Source organism: Rhamphochromis longiceps, linkage group LG17 (genome assembly GCF_057381845.1).
Source record: "Rhamphochromis longiceps isolate RC_006_pf linkage group LG17, R_longiceps_female_GT1.1, whole genome shotgun sequence".
NCBI classification, from domain to species: domain Eukaryota; kingdom Metazoa; phylum Chordata; class Actinopteri; order Cichliformes; family Cichlidae; genus Rhamphochromis; species Rhamphochromis longiceps.
The window spans coordinates 22,118,443-22,135,363 of NC_140573.1; the positions used below are offsets into that span (position 1 = coordinate 22,118,443).

Below are 16,921 nucleotides of genomic sequence, written 5' to 3' on the forward strand. Positions count from 1 at the left end.
TTTTGTTACAGGTTATTTAAGACTAAAGAACCTTCTCATGCTTAAACTAATCCCATTAATCTTGCTGGAATTTTGGCTTAGTGGCTTCTTCTTGGGTAAAGTCAGATTTATATTGCTGGTTTTGCTGATGTCGGGCAGAAGATCATTCAGATCATCGGATGCTGCTTTACAAGTATAAAACTGATACAGATGGATGTGAATGTTTGAACACATCTATCCATACAACAGCAGTTGACTTATCAGAAGTCAGAACTTACAGATGAAGTGAAACAGTTTGTTTATCCTCCTTTATCCTAGTTGTTGAAGTATCATTCAGATTCTCGTCTCAGCCGAGCAGTGAGTTTAAACATGAGCTCTTTCCATATGTTGATCTTAATTTTATCTGATTATAGTAAACTGGTGGGGGAAAAAACGAGGGAATCCTGCAGGGAAAATGAAAATATAAAAAAAAAAAAAAAAAAAAAAAAAAGAGGAAAAGAGAGAGGAGATGTGGAAGCAGGAGGAGGAGGGTGCAGTGAGGGACACACCCTGAATGGGTGGAAACAGTAGAGCAGGCTCGTGTGTTTACTGATCTGACAGACTGTGTGTTCACTGTGCAGGAAGCTCGAGTCCTCTGAAGCAGGCGGTCGACGTGAATCGAGGGAAAAACCATGGCTGTTAACAAGTGTATCAAATACCTTCTCTTCTTCTTCAACCTTCTGTTTTGGGTGAGTATTTAAGACAACTTGAGTTCTTACAGTTTATTCACAGGTGATGGATTGGGCAGGTGTTTGCAGGTGGCGTCTGAGTTTTTGAGGCTGTTCAACAGATTTCAACTGAGTCTGATTTAAAAGTTTGCAAACCTGCCGGTTTTATTTGATTTGTGTTTGAAGCATTCAGTTTGTTTAATTTGGGCCTCGTCCCTAAATCAGTTTGACAACTGGCACAGTAGGTGTGGCATGCTGGTTTAGGAAGCTGTGATGCAACTTTCAATACTAAAGTTATTATTTATCTATTTATTTATTTCCAATATATTTCTACTTTTTCTAACTTGATTAAGATTTTTCTTAAATTTGGTCTCTTTAACCCCCAGTCTTTCCCTTTTCTGCATTCTTTGTGTGTCCTGACCTCCCTCTGTCTTTCCATCAATTGAGTAAAACTGGTTGTATCAGATTTTTCTGGCTTCACAAACAGGTATTTGTTCAGTTTCTGGGCATGGCTGTCCCCTCCGCCCCTGAGTTGAGCAATTCAGCATGATGGCGCTCCCTGGATGTTTTTGTTTTTTTGTTTGTTTTTAAACATCGCTGTTTGTAGGTCTTTGGAGGTTCACTGAAGTCTTTCTAAAAAGCACTGTTTGCATATTTTCTAAGCAATGTTTGCTCCATCCCACAGATTCTGTGCTGCTAGGAGCCCAACATGTAGCTTGACTGAGTAATTTTTGTTGTTGCTCAACACCAACCTGGTGGTGGCAGGAAACATACATTATCTCTTTTTTTTTGTAGGCGGAACAATGGAAGGCCTTTATCAGCTTTGGAGCTGAAGTATTTGAGTTGCCGCTCCCACTAAAAACTTTAAAGACTTTAAGAGCACGTATTTGTGCAAGGCAAGAGTTTGTTTTCCCTGTCAGAGCCAAAACTACAAACGCTGGTGTGCTGGAAACGTAAATCTTAGTCTGACTTCACATGTAATTGTGAAGTTTTTCCCCAACAAGCGAATTGTGCTGTTAGTCAATGAGAACAGCACAAATAACCATAATTTTTCAACCATGACGTGATCAAGATTTACAAAACAGACTTTTTCTTCAGCATCACCATGCAGATAAACCCAGCAGTAAACTGTTCACAGAAGTCTGGTCAAAAACTCAGGTTTCCTATAAACGTTTTCAGGCCTCGAAGTCTTTTTGAAACCACAGCTGTCACCACCTGGTGGCCTTCAGAGAGAATCCAGATCTAAAAAACTTCTTCAGTGACTTCAATGGCTAAGCCATGTTTTTATTTTTTAAACTGGTCTTTGTTTGACAATGAAAGCCAAGGCTGTTGACAATTTAATTTTATCGTCAGTTTGAAGATCAGGCAGATTAAACTGTGTGAAATAAATGACTGCAAGTCTTATTGTCTTCTGAGTCACTTCAGGTGTGTCAGCAGACCGTAGTTTCAGTGAAATCTGTGGGTTTTTAGATTATGGTGTAAGATGATGAACACTGCTCATAAAGCTGGCTTCATATGCTGTACATGATCTGCACTTGTATCCGTCTGGCCAGCCCGTTCTCACTCCCGGGGCGTACCATACCGAGGTTTTGTTGCGTCCCGCGGTGTTCCTGAGGAACGCAAAGGTTATCTTCCGCGTTCTTATGGTACGCGTCGAGTTGTGGGTGAAATCCAGTGGAAGGACAGTCCCGTGGTAATACACGTTCCAGCCCTATTCTTAACCTTAACCAGCACAGAAATGACATAAAATTGTGTTTTCCAAAGCGTTTTTAAGAAAATGAACGAACATGTGTAGATTGAGTCCAAGCGGTTCTTGTGTTTTCTCATTTTTACAATCTCTTCATTTAGGAACGTGTTGGGTATCCGAAAGCGTAAAATGTTGGCGATTTGTCACCTAGCGTAAAATATTACGCGTAAGGAGTAAGAACGTGTTGGTCTGGCCGAGTGGCCCAGTTATGAAGTCATTTCTGTCGTTACAGCCTGACGAGTCGGATACGTCATTGTCTTTGGAGCACAGCCAGTCAGAACAAGCAGAAGCATGTTATCATGTTCATCTCGTGTGTGTGTGTGTGTGTGTGTGTGTGTGTGTGTGTGTGTGTGTGTGTGTTTGCTCGCAGGTTTAAACGTTATTCGGTCATAAACTCATGCATGTAGCTTCTGGCATTTTGTAATCCTCATCAAGCAGTGCGTCCTGTTTGAAAGGTTTCCTCCTGCAGCCTGCTGTGGTTATTTTCAGGTCTTCTCTCAGATTCCCAGAACTGAAGTCAAATCGATCCCAACTTAATTACAGCCACTCAGCGGACGTGATGTGTTTACCTAATGATGGTGGCGAGGGTTGAGCGGGCCTCTTATTTTCTGTGGAGCTCGTTTAATGCTGGTTTTCATATTGTGCTCTGCTGAGAAACATCAAAGAAAGATCCTCTTTCACCACCTATCTGCTCAAACACGACTCCGCCTTGTCCTTCAAGGAACTTTTAAGGTCTTTCTGTACAGCACTCAGCCACAGAAACCACTGCAGACCAGCCCTCAGGAAGCATTACTGCAGCACTCAGCACCGACCAGAGGCACAGAGCCGAGTGGCATTAGTGTTGAGCTTTATCAATGTTTTATGTATTTTTCATAACAAAGAGGACGCTTGTATACATTATTATTAAAGCAGCTGTCAGTAAACCTGCTGCTAGAACTGAATATTTCAAAGGAAATCTAATAAGCCAGCCGTGGATAATGGTGAAGTGAGGCACAGATATGGTACCACAAAATGGGTGACCACTCTCCTTTGGGTTTTTTTTTTTTTCCATCTTATAGATTGAATAAGGTAAAAAAAATGATTAGATGATGATGAGATTTAGAACATCCTGAATGACCACAGAGACGAACTAGAGGAAGATCCAAATGCAAAACGGCCACACAGCTGGCTCTCCCCTGGGTTCTGTGTCTGTGAGGCCTGTTTTGTGTCCTTCCTCTATTATCCTTGCCACCAATCCAGCTGATTCTCTGTGAGCACTTTCTGAATTTAATTTAATTGAGTTCAGAGACAACATTTGTACAAATCAGTCCAAGTGTCACCTTTTGTTGGGATGTTTGAACAAGTAAAAAAGAGGAACTGTACTGTGTCATTTTAAAATGTTGCTTCCTTGTTTATGTGAAGAGCTTCATTATTTCCTGAATAATAATAATAATAATAATAATAATAAAAAAACTTAAATAACTGGAAGTTTGGGTGGGTTACCATCGGATATGACTTGACAGTCCACTTAAAGCAGTGTCTCGGACACCTCACTGAGGGAGGCATTTACAGTTTCGGTGGTGACATGGCATTGCAAAGCTCTGTGGTTACTAGTAGCCACACTGCAGTGTGTGTGTGTGTGTTGTGAAATGACGATGAGTCTCCAACTGTGAATCAGTGCTAAGGAATTAACCACCCTCATTCCTTGCTTTTGGGAACATGCCCAATCATGACGTACTCACTGGTTTTACTCCTGATTTAACCATCTAAATTCTTTTAGTCGGAGTCGATTAAATACCAAACGATTACTGTAGACTAAATCTAAAGTGTAGAAGTCTGTCATGTTTTTACTGATGAGTTGCTCCACATGGTTTATTCTTCTTGTCTTTGACATTGAGAAATGTGTTCACATGTCTCTCTTCTCTTCCTCCCACGCGTTGACATTTTGTCATGCTTTTATGAGAAACAACTTCTGATTTGCGGACTTCCAAATTCCTCTCACCTTTCTGCGTAACATAATTACTCTAGGTGGATCTTGTTTGTCTAGAATATGTTTGACTCGTTTTTCTTCAGTGACAAAAATGTCAGTACATAGATCCAGCACGTATCAATTTGATATGATACCGACGTTTGTATTTGTTTTTTCTATAATATTCAGCACTAATAGTCTGAGGTCAAGATTAACCTGTGTGCATGCGCCCTGTCACTGGGATCTCTAATCTTAATCTTTGTTGGGTTTTTCCCGTTGTGGTGGAGTAATGGTAAATAATTAACAGGCAACGTTACCCTTGAAAGGCACTTAAAGGTTAAGTTGTGCATGTCGTGAAATTACTCATAAAAAGGACAAAACTGTGTGACGACAACAACACGTGAACAGACTTCAGTGGTTTCCCATTACATTAACAGAGCTAAGAGGGCCCCACGTGTCTGCCTCTGTGGGTTGTGGTTAAAAAGGTTTTAAATCAGAATCTGAGTACTTTATTAATCCCTGAGGAAATCGTGTGGTAAATGTGAGAAAGAATAAGTTGGGATGAATTCCTGACGTAGTTTATAGTTCATATAGGCTTCGGCCTTTATTTCCGCTGCTCCCTGGGGCGGGTTCGTCTCTGATAGCATGTTGCTCTGCAGGTTTTCTCCTAACAGAAAGTCTCTCTGCGTGTATGTGCTGTGATGATCCCCTGCAACCGTCGCCAACGCCTCCCAAAGAAAACAATGACTTTGTTTGGGTGTGTTGTTCCACTGATAAAGCAGGTGAAACACTCCTGTGCTGCACGCCCACTCACCTGACAAAGGACGGTTCCCAGTTATCAGTACTGATTTGCACACACTCTCCTGGAAGTTGTGAGACCCAGAACCAAATGTCTGACTCTGCAGGTGGGACACGTCTGTGTTTTTGGCCTCTATTCGTTCTTTACTACATGAGGGCAGATGTCTCAACAGCAAATGTAGAGTCCAAAAACTGAGTTTTGTTATGTTTCACCTCGGGCAGTATCGCCATCAGCAGGGTTTTGTTTGTTGTTAAACCAGACTGAACGTCACTTTGCTGTCATCTGCCCAAAAGATGTCTACGACTTGTTTGTGTGTGATATCGAGGACGATTGAAAGCACGGGAAATGACACAGAGCGTGTTTTTTTTTTTTTTTTTTTTTTTTTTTTTTGGGGGGGGGGGTTTGAGGAGCTCCGACTTGTTTTAATTCTGCATATGTTATGAGTTTGTCATTTTTGTTAATCTCATAATGATCTGTACAGCTTTCCTCTGTGCACTTGGTCAAGACTTCTCCCGTCACAGATTTTCAAACAAAATGATTTTAAAAGGGGAAAGCAGCAGCCCAAATATGACAAAACTGTAAACCTTCTCAAGCTTTCACTGCTTCTAATCACCAGTTTTACTTTTTAAGTGAATTAAATGACTTTGTGTGTCAATATGCAGGGGTTACAGCTAAAATGCTTTATGAGTGGGAATATGAGAATATTTTAAATGCTCAAACACTTTTCAGTATAGAAAATGTTTGTGCAGAAAAGGTTTCCCCATAAAGAACTTGAAGTGTGTGTCCTTCCTGCCGTTATGACCTTTTAATGACTTTGTTCTTAGAAATGAGCACGTCCCTCCGACTTCATCTGAAAGTCCATCTTTTGTCTTTTAAATCTAATTGTAGCCACAAGGAGAAAACAACCTCAATGTGTTTTTCAGTGTACAAAATGTACTATAGGAAACAGACGATCTAGGAAGTCAATGCTATGCTGCTGCTTAACATTCCTGTGATTGACTAGGAACCTGACCCTGCTGTATATCTGTGACCTTTTTAATCACGGAAATCTACTTTCCCCCAGCTGGGCATGTTTTCGAGGAACTGACCCAGAACACGTGCACAGGGAAAGAGCTGACTGTAACTTTAAATCACTAATTGTGACCTTTTTAAAGTTAACCAGGGTTTTACTTTTAGAGATATTTGAGCAATGTTTGTTCCAGCCGCCTAAATCCTAGACACAGTCCACACAGATCAGTACCAGGGAGATAACACTACTAGCTGTTATCTCAGGTGCAGTTTGAGGTGTTGCATCCTGAAACAAACACACACACACACACACACACACACACACACACACACACCTTTTGTTGGAGTGTAAAAGGGTTTTTTCATTCCTTTTTGCTCAGTCCCATCTCCCTGTTCTTCAGTTAGAAATATGTGGTTGGCGGCGAACGTTATCAAACTAACCAGACAGATGTAGCTTAATTTGGTTCACAGCTGTGACAATCTCTGCTTACTTATGCACATGTGATCAGGACCTCACATAAAAAACTCTGGAAACATGAGAAGTGTCAGATTTATTTATTTATTTGGGGGGGCGGCAGCTCAAAGTAAGCTGGATGTGACAAAGGATCTTATGGTAACTGGTAGATGTTTTGGTAACCCTAGTCAAACCATTTATTGATTTTTATTTATTTGGACTCTGTCCCTCTATTCCTTCTGTAAGTGTTCTCTTATGATTTTTATCAAATGTATTTTAAATGTATTAATCTTATTCTAATCAGTATGATTGATGAAAATAAAGGACAATGTTGTAATTTTTACTTTAACATGATTAGGCAGTGCTGTGTCATGTCTAAATGTGATGCTGCTGCATAGCTTTGACTCTCATTACTGGAGGACATTGATAATGGCAGAATCAGAAAATCAAAATTAAAACATTAAAAGGTAGATATAAAAAAAAAATAATTTTTTTTTCGTCATTTGCACCAAAATAAGCAATTTCAGCAACACTACACAAACAATCTTGTATTTACAAGAAAGTCACCTTTGAGTAGATGTGTCCATTTTATTCCTGCTGGTAATTGTCTGCCCCATGTTAAATATTATCATGTGTATATACCTGGAAATATTGCCATGCATTACAAATTCTGAAAACTTTTCTTTCCCCTGACTTGGATGTTAAAGGTAAGCTTTAGAGCTTTTTCCTCCAGGGAGGATTGAAGTGCTTGTTAAATGTCACAATATCTATTTTGTTATTGCGCTGCTGCAGAGTTTCACCACCAGATGTCGCCAGATTCTGTAAAATTGGCTCATTCGGTTAATCTCCATCTTCTTCTCCCTCCAGCTGAGCGGTTGCCTCATCCTAGCCGTCTCCATCTACCTGAGAGTCAGCAAGGGTGGAAACCAGGTGAGCCAGTGATGGACTTTAAAGAGACTGCAGTATTGCATAGATGAGCACAGAAGTGCATGTTCTAAGGCTTTGTGCAGGCGATGGTGTAGTATAGTGGTGTGACAGTGGGTCTCTTCAATGGATTCCAGATGATGTGTGGACCTCTCATACAAGAATAAGTCTTTACTGTGTTTATATCATCTGTGGTAACACTCAAAAGGTGACTTTGTTTCATTCTTCAGGGAGAATATGTGGTAAATAAAACTTACTGTGATTCCAGCTTTGCCTTCAGAGCTTTATGTATCGCATCAGAGCTACTCTCATGGTCAGCAACCAGGACCAGTCATCTGAAACGTGCACTCACTTCACATTGCCTTTATCCTTGTGTATTTTTCCATCTGTCACTCAGACATTCATCACATTTTCTCTGATCACACGTAAACTATTCCATAAAGACAAACTTCAACATCCTCTCTAACACATATAGGTGCTTTTAAAACTTTAGATCAACCTTTGACTTTGCCTTTGACTTCCACCTCATCTGTCCACAGATCACCGATCAGTACTTCCCTGCAGTCAACCTGATGATTGCCATCGGCACGATCATCATGGTTCTCGGCTTCCTGGGCTGCTGTGGAGCCTACAGAGAGAGCCGCTGCATGTTGCTGCTGGTGAGCATCACATTTTGATTATTTTGGGAATGTTTTTGGAGGGAGGCGAAGCAAAACACATTACTTAGTTAATGAAACCTACACTGAGGGATTGTACCGACACACATACCTGATGTTCAGTAACTGAAACTTTTGCCAACTGCTGGTGGGTTTCTATCTATGTTGAAGTTATTTCAGCTAAGTTGTAAGATTAAAAAACTGAAATATGTTGGTTTGTTACTATGACACAAATGTTTTTGTCGATTAAAAAGATGTGTGAACTTTAGGTGGACAGAACACACATTTTGCTTAACTTTTCGCCTCAGCAAGTCTTACAAAAATTGTTGATCTATATCATGTGTGTTCCCTCAGTTCTTCATCTTCCTTCTCATCATCTTCATCCTCCTGGTGGCAGCAGGCATCGCAGGAGCTGTGAGCCAGAATAAGGTAAAAATAGCGACTATGTGACTACTTAATTTTATTTTTGATGAGGCTCAAACGTCAAGTTGTGTTTCTGTTTGCAGATGGAAGACTGGGTGAACAAGCAGTTGAAAGATATGTTGCCACTTGCAAAACAACCTGACACGGTGAAAAGTGACCTGAAGAATCTGCAGAAAGATGTAACTAACACACACAGTTTTTCTTCAGTAATACAGAAAGACTTTCCTAGACGCAGTCAATCAGATACACGAGTTAACCTAAATCTTGAAACACACTTGTGGTATTTGAATGTGCTGGTATTATACAGGGTATCTCATTGTATTTACATTTCCTGAAGCCCAACATGTAACTCAAAAATGAATAACCAGTTGCCTGCTGCTCACACATGACCAGGGGGAATAAACTAAAATGCTGGGACATCAAATTTAAGATGAACTGCGCCTGAATACAGATCTACACGTCATGAGATTGACTGTGCATACTGCACACATCCACCAGAGGGCACTGTGCATTCAACTGCCTGCAAGTCTGTCAGTGGTATGATGCAATGTAAATACATGGTGACAAATGTCAGTTTCCCAACCCTGAGGCATCTCTATGAGGTCTTGAACATCCCACGGAGCACTATTCAAGTGATCATTCAGAAATGGAAGGAGTATGGCACAACTGTAAACCTACCAAGACAAGGCCGTCCACCTAAACTCACAGGCCGAACAAGGAGAGCGCTGATCAGAAATGCAGCCAAGAGGCCCATGGTGACTCTGGATGAGCTGCAGAGATCTACAGCTCAGATGGGGGAATCTGTCCATAGGACAACTATTAGTCGTGCACTGCACAAAGTTGGCCTTTATGGAAGAGTGGCAAGAAGAAAGCCATTGTTAACAGAAAACCATAAGAAGTCCCGTTTGCAGTTTACCACAAGCCATGTGGGGACACGGCAAACATGTGGAAGAAGGTGCTCTGGTCAGATGAGACCAAAATGGAACTTTTTGGCCAAAATGCAAAACGCTATGTGTGGCGGAAAACTAACACTGCACATCACTCTGAACACACCATCCCCACTGTCATATATGGTGGTGGCAGCATCATGCTCTGGGGGTGCTTCTCTTCAGCAGGGACAGGGAAGCTGGTCAGAGTTGATGGGAAGATGGATGGAGCCAAAAAAAGGGCAATCTTGGGAGAAAACCTCTTGGAGTCTGCAAAAGACTTGAGACTGACCCTAAACATAAAGCCAGGGCAACAATGGAATGGTTTAAAACAAAACATATCCATGTGTTAGAATGGCCCAGTCAAAGTCCAGATCTAAATCCAATCGAGAATCTGTGGCAAGATCTGAAAACTGCTGTTCACAAACGCTGTCCATCTAATCTGACTGAGCTGGAGCTGTTTTGCAAAGAAGAATGGGCAAAGATTTCAGTCTCTACATGTGCAAAGCTGGTAGAGACATACCCTAAAAGACTGGCAGCTGTAATTGCAGCAAAAGGTGGTTCTACAAAGTATTGACTCAGGGGGCTGAATAATTACGCACACCCCACTTTTCAGTTATTTATTTGTAAAAAATGTTTGGACTCATGTATGATTTTTGTTCCACTTCTCACGTGTACACCACTTTGTATTGGTCTTTCACGTGGAATTCCAATAAAATTGATTCTTGTTTGTGGCTGTAATGTGACAAAATGTGGAAAAGATCAAGGGGGCCAAATACTTTTGGAAAGCCTCTGTATTGTGACAGGCTGAACAGCAATAAGGGCTTTACTAGAACTATTACACTAGTTCCAATCCTATTTGTATTTTCTTCCCAGCTCAAGTGTTGTGGTCTTGTGAACGGAAAGACAGACTGGTCTCCAGATCCATTCCCAGAATCCTGTCGCTGCAACGTCACCAACAGTCCCACCCCTGTCCCCGGTGCTGAGTGTGGCTCAGAAGGTTACTACAGCACGGTAAGGCTGTGACTGCTGAACACTGGATTGAGCATCCCAGCAGGAATCTGATTTCACTTTATATCTGAACAAGAAATCCACACTCTTACTTTACTCTCATCGCTGAGACACAGTTAAATGAACCATAATAACCCACGCTGCTCTGCTCTCACCCTGCAGCCCTGCTCCACCCGAATCGTCAACCTGATGAAGGAGAATATGGTGATAGTGCTGGGAATTGCCTTCGGCATCGCCGTCCTGCTGGTGAGCTGACACATACAGTCACCACATCACTTCAGGGGACATTTGAGTTCACTCGATAAAAAGTCATACTCTAATTTTTAAGTTTTTTTTTTTTCTCTTGATAGAAAAATTGTAGAACATGCAAAAAGCAGATTAATTAATTAATTGGCATTAAGTCAATTTTATTTATATAGTGCCAAATCACAAAAACAGTTGCCTGGGGGTGCCTGATTCCTCTTGTAGAACCAGGTTTAGGGAGCGCCAGCTGTCTGCTGCGACCAGCTGGGGGTGAGGGGGAAGGGGATGGGGCAAAAGACCCGCCATGTGGAAGAGACCCAAAGATTAACAATTACCATTTTTATATTTTCTTTTGTCTTATTTTATTAAAGTTTTAATAATGAGTCATTTGTTGTTCCTGCAGATTTTCGGCTTGGCTTTCTCCATGGCTCTCTACTGTCAGATCAGCAAGAAGGACGGACCTACCACCAACGCCTGAGGCACCATCATCTCTGCCCAAATGTAACCACAATATATCCTCTGCTAATCTAACTCATCCTGTGCTTTCACTGTGAAGAAGCGCACTGAGATTAAAGCCTCTTATACACTAGTATGGAGTCCCAATGGTTACCAAAAAATACACTCTATATAATCTGTATTTTGTGTAAAAGGCATTATGTTACCTGAAATGATAAAATAGTTTGTGTCTGAGAAGCGGGCAGCTTTAGAAATTACCCAGTAAATGCAAAGTAAATAACTGTAATATAATTAACTGGTGTTGATTTAGAATTTCCCAAACCTTTAACTGTTATGAGTATGTTGGTTATGATTTGATTGTGTATTTGACGATGTACGGAAGCCAATTTAAGCCAAAAATATTTAGTCAATAGCCAAGTTGGTGCACAAAATAAAAATTAGTTTCTCATGTTCTCTTAAAAGTGACTTTTTGCTTGTTTGTCACGTTTCCTTTTTTTTTTTTTTTTTAACTTTTGAAAATGTCAATCTGGTTTATATGGTTTATTTTTTTTTAAGGTAAGTGTATAGTCTGGATTTTTCATTTTAGTTTTTGTCTGTTTTTTTTATAATCATATTTCTGGTTGTAACTGGCTTCCATATTATTTATATTCTTTTGTGTGTGGTTTTTTTTTTTTTTTTGAAAATTATTGCAAAGACAATCCTCAGGAAGTTGAAATTGTTCTAACATACCTCTCAGTAAATCTCGCACTCAATCATGGTTATTATTGATATAAAAGTTGTTTCTTCTTTCTCCTGTTAAAAAACTTTCACTGGGTAATAAGGCATGGTGGGATTTAGGTTTGGGTTTTTTTTAGTTTTTTTTGTTTTTTTGCGCGGGGGGTGTCTTGTTTGTTTTTATATCAAATGTCAAGCTTCTCAAGTGTTCCAACATTTGCTTAATTTGCTTCATTTATTTTGTAGTCCATTTTAGGAAAGACGTTTAAAAAAACAAAACAAAAATAAATTCAGCCAACTAAATAAAACTTTCACGTATCCCGTAATTATTAAGAAAAACTGAATCCCGAGAATTTACAAGTTTTTGTTTTGTTTTCCCATGGAAGCATGAACGTCAAAAAAAAATGTGATTGATTTTTTTTTTTTTTTTAAACCAAAGATTAATGTCCTCAGGCCTGAGGATGCTCAGTGTTTGCCTGGATGAATCTGCTTTGTTCCTGATGCTGTTTAAAGTGGTTTTAATCACTATATCACCTGTCAAACACAATTTAAAATAAATAACAATTTAAACAAATCAAGAAGGGAAATTCAGATTGAAGATAAATGTTCTTCTCATGGGCCATATACAATCTAACCAAAGGTAAGTTTGTTTGTTTTTTGTTTTATTTTTTATTTTTGTCATGAGTTTGAGTTTTATGGTAGTACCAGCTGATTTGCTTTAATTGTATTCAAGAAATGCAGAACATTTTACTGTGACAGGAAGTGGCCTGTTTCCGCACACTGCTCACATTTCCTTCCTTCACTTCCTTCTCATTATAATTGCAAGGAACAGAAACCTTCCTAATGTGTTTTTACTTTTACTCACTCTAATCAACTATCAGATGGGGAGATCAAAGTGAGTTAATGATGGACTTGATCTGAGAAAGAAAATTCTAATATATTAAACCATTTTTATTAATATCATTATGGAGTTGTCACATTTTTGTGTTTATAAACACAATTTATAAAAAATGTAACAATAGAAATGACATTTAGAATTCCAAGTGGATATCACACAGATTCTGGTTACTCCCAATAATTCTGAAATCGGATAAAGAAAAATCTACCTTTGTACATGGACAGAAACAGGACTTTTAAACCCAAAATAAATTAAGTTGTGGAATGCATTTCCAAAGCTTGATGCCTTAACTATTTACCCAATAAAGACAAAATCTGACAACCTTCCCTGTGAGTTCTGACACCTCAGTATATAGAAACATTTGTTTATTTAGCTGCATGTTCCATGCGAAATGATGTGATAGCTCTGTTTAGCTTAGCAATTCAGTTATACTTGTATAGTGGCAAATCACAACAGCAGTCGCTTCAATGTGCTGTGTTGTAAGTTAAAGACTAGGAATGGGAATCGACGAGAACCGTTCCTAGTAGTCAAATTCCTTGGAATCGTTAGTCTGTTTGCCTATCGGTACTGCTTATTGGTTCTTGTACTTGCGCTGCTATCAGCTGATTTCAGTTATCGAGGGAGGAAAATAGCAGGATAGTTTATAGCTGTAGCTCAGGTGGCAGAGCAGGTCAGCCACTAATCAGAAGGTCGGTGGTTCAATCCCAGGCTACCTCCTGGCTGCATGCCAATTATCCTTGGGCAAGATACTAACCCCATGTTTGCCTACTGGTGGTGGTCAGAGGGCCCGGTGGCGCCAGTGTCCGGCAGCCTCGCCTCTGTCAGTGCGCCCCAGGGCAGCTTTGGCTACAACGTAGCTTGCCATCGCCAGTGTGTGAATGGGTGAATGATTGAATGTAGTGTGAAGCGCTTTGGGGTCCTTAGGGACTAGAAAAGCGCTATACAAATACAGGTCATTTACCATAGCATGGATGTGGACCTTTTATTTTTATTGCACAAAAGGACAAGAGCATAATGTTGAACTGCAAACTGCATCCAATGACAGAAACAACGGCATTATTCTGCTAACTAACACTTTCAACTATTTTTCTCCCTGGAGTAATTAAATAGCGTAGTGCATTACTTTTAATAAATGTGTTCTGTGTAATATCTGTAACCGGAAGGTCGCCGGTTCGATCCCTGGGCTCTCTGTCCTGGTCGTTGTGTCCTTGGGCAAGACACTTTACCCTACCGCCTACTGGTGTTGGCCAGAGGGGCCGATGGCGCGATATGACAGCCTCGCTTCTGTCAGTCTGCCCCAGGGCAGCTGTGGCTACAACTGTAGCTGCCTCCACCAGTGTGTGAATGTGAGAGTGAATGAATAGTGGTATTGTGAAGCGCTTTGGGTGCCTTGAAAAGCGCTATATAAATCCAATCCATTATTATTATTATTATTATTATTACATTACTTTTTTGAGTAATGACCCAACACTGAGGAAATGCATCCAAATGACAATGACAATGTGCAATGACAATAAAGTTGAATTCTAATTCTAATTCTAATCCTAATTTGCACAAATGTAATGTTTGATATGCTGCTTAGTAATGGTGGTAACGCTCAAAGCGGAGCGGGCAAGAACCCAATGAGAATCAATAAGAGAACTGATAAGGAATCGAATCCTTAAGTGATATCGGTAAAAAGGTATCAGAGTCGTTAAATTCATCTAAATTCCCATCCCTAGTAAAGTAATAACAATAATACATAGAAAATCCCGACAAATATATGATGCCCTGTGAGCAAGTGTTTTTTTGAGAATTAAAGTACCATCAAGAAGAAACTTCCAGCAGAACTAGGCACCTTAAATAACTTAACTCGTACCTCGGGAAGGATGGGGTTTGTGGGTGCCTTTTTAGGTGATGAAGTTTAAAGTTAAATATTGGATTAACTTCATACAGCATTTGGTTACTGTTTAAATTACGGAACTTACTTTTCAGGCAGATCTTCAGTAGGATTATGTTAACATAACTTAAAGATAACGAGTTAAAATTTTGTTTTCATGTTACTTCAGCTCATTACTGTTTTCTGGAGACCCGTGAAGGTTTTACTTTAACTTAACTGTAGAGAGCAGAGGTGATGCTCGAGTCTGTTGGAAGCTCTGGACACATCACATATAGCAGAGCTGGACACACTGGCTTTATGCTAGCTAATTTAACTAATGTTAACCTTCAAAATATATGATGCTAGTGGACCATTTAACGCTCATGCACCTCCTGAAGCTCCATTGTTCCACTGAAGGAAAAAGCACCCCAGATTAGTGATGTGCAAATCATGAAAAGTTAAGTGATTCTCAATACTCGAGAATCACTTTACTGACTCGTGAATCATGTTTCACACCCCAACTGACTCACTGACTCATCCCTGTTGCTGACTAATTTTATTAGTAGAAATATATCTAGCTTACCATTAAAATTGTGGGGAAAAAACAACAGCCAGTTTCTTAACAAAAACATTTCTGCTCTGAACTGGAAGAAAAAACCCTCCTTTCCTGAGCTAAATCGTAGCATAAACAAATAACTCACTTACTCACTCACTCACTCCTAGGGTTGCCAACCGTCCCTTAAAAAACGGAATCGTCCCGTATTTAGAAACAAAAGTACATGTCCCGTATTGAGCTAATAAGGGACACACTTTGTCCCATAATACAGTGAGAATCAAAAGTAGTCTATAACTTTTAATGGAATTAACGCTTTGTTTGAAAACATAATTCCCAGCCCCTCTCCTGCTTTGTGACCAATGAGCTGGCAGCACACTTATGACAATTCGAGTATGACAATTCAGATTACCGCTCATCTCATTGGTCGAGGAAAGGTCGCTTGCGGAGAAAATACCGGAAGACAACAGGTGACCACAACAAGAAGCATGGCCAACAGGGAAACAAACGCCGACACTGCGGTGCAAGTCTCGGATGACAGTACACCTAATGCTGGGCAGACACTGTGCGATTTTTTCAGTCGCGCGATTCAGCTCCTGCTCAAACTGCACGATTGACTCACAGGGGTTAGAAGTTCGCAGGTCACGATGCAGGGTCTCATTCCAAAACACCCGATGCTCTGATGCGACCTGAGTGCTCACACTGTGCCTCCATAAAATGAAGGTTATAACAGAAAATCTGTCGCTCGCTCTCTCTGTCTTTCACTCACACAGACACACCACCACCATCAACTTTGCTAAATTGCTAATGAAAAACATTGATCAGGCAGCTGTGATTGAGCAGCAGTGTACATCCAACTATTTTCACGGTTGTTGTGGTCGTGATAATTTTGTGATGCCACATCGAAAAGGCTCGGATGAGCTTTCCAAAGTTCTACAAGTTGTGCCTCCATCGCTTGTGTCCAGATCACGCCGTCTTTTTCACCGACGTTTACGTGTTTGCGCGTGAGCAGTGTGAGCGCCTGTGGTGACACCCTCACGAGCGATTGATGATCGGGAGCTGGTCGTGAGGTGTTAATCACTTCTCGTTACCCCACGTATACTACACGACGCACGATGAAGGCCAAAATCGGTCCGATCACTCAAAAATCGGCTCAAAATGGGCCTAAAACCGCACAGTGTAAGCCCAGCATTAGAGCAGCAATGTTTGTTTCCCTCAGAGAAAGGGAAGAATGGGAAAAGGAAAACACCTGGCTGGAAAAAGTTAATATGGGCATGTGCAGTGAATATCAGCGCTATGTGGCCAGAAGTGTGATAATATAACTTATTTTGTGTAATAAACAACTGCAAGGATAGATGATTACAACAAATTGATGACTAATACATAAAAGTAATACATAGATGAATAATGATGATGAGTTAAGATGCGTAATCATGGGAACAAGCGGGTTTACAAACAGGAGCAGCTGATTAGCATTAGAAAAGCTGAAATAATACCTTAGCTGAAGCCAATTGTACTAAATGCACTAAATGTGCACTGTTACAAGAATGTTTTTCTTTCTATTGTTTTCTATTATTTTAAGTTAAGCAGGACAGAGTGCTTTTAAAGAAAGATTTA

General features: G+C 40.3%; 1 protein-coding gene across 1 annotated transcript; it reads left to right on the forward strand.

Moving 5' to 3' along the window:
* The first annotated feature begins 549 nt into the window (after window positions 1–549).
* LOC146649680 (tetraspanin-8-like) lies at window positions 550–12,423 on the forward strand. The gene is made up of 8 exons (XM_085387338.1): window positions 550–707; window positions 7,510–7,572; window positions 8,106–8,225; window positions 8,577–8,651; window positions 8,729–8,824; window positions 10,448–10,585; window positions 10,745–10,828; window positions 11,229–12,423. Exons 1-8 carry the CDS (start codon window positions 651–653, stop codon window positions 11,301–11,303), a joined length of 708 nt encoding a protein of 235 aa, XP_085243464.1. The 5' UTR covers window positions 550–650; the 3' UTR covers window positions 11,304–12,423.
* Window positions 12,424–16,921: the final 4,498 nt, after the last annotated feature.

Coding starts and splice junctions, on each gene's coding strand:
- LOC146649680 (XM_085387338.1), top strand. CDS start 651: ATGGCTGTTAACAAGTGTATCAAATACCTTCTCTTCTTCTTCAACCTT. Junction 708..7,509: donor TCTTCAACCTTCTGTTTTGG/GTGAGTATTTAA, acceptor TTCTCCCTCCAG/CTGAGCGGTTGCCTCATCCT. Junction 10,829..11,228: donor TCGGCATCGCCGTCCTGCTG/GTGAGCTGACAC, acceptor TTGTTCCTGCAG/ATTTTCGGCTTGGCTTTCTC.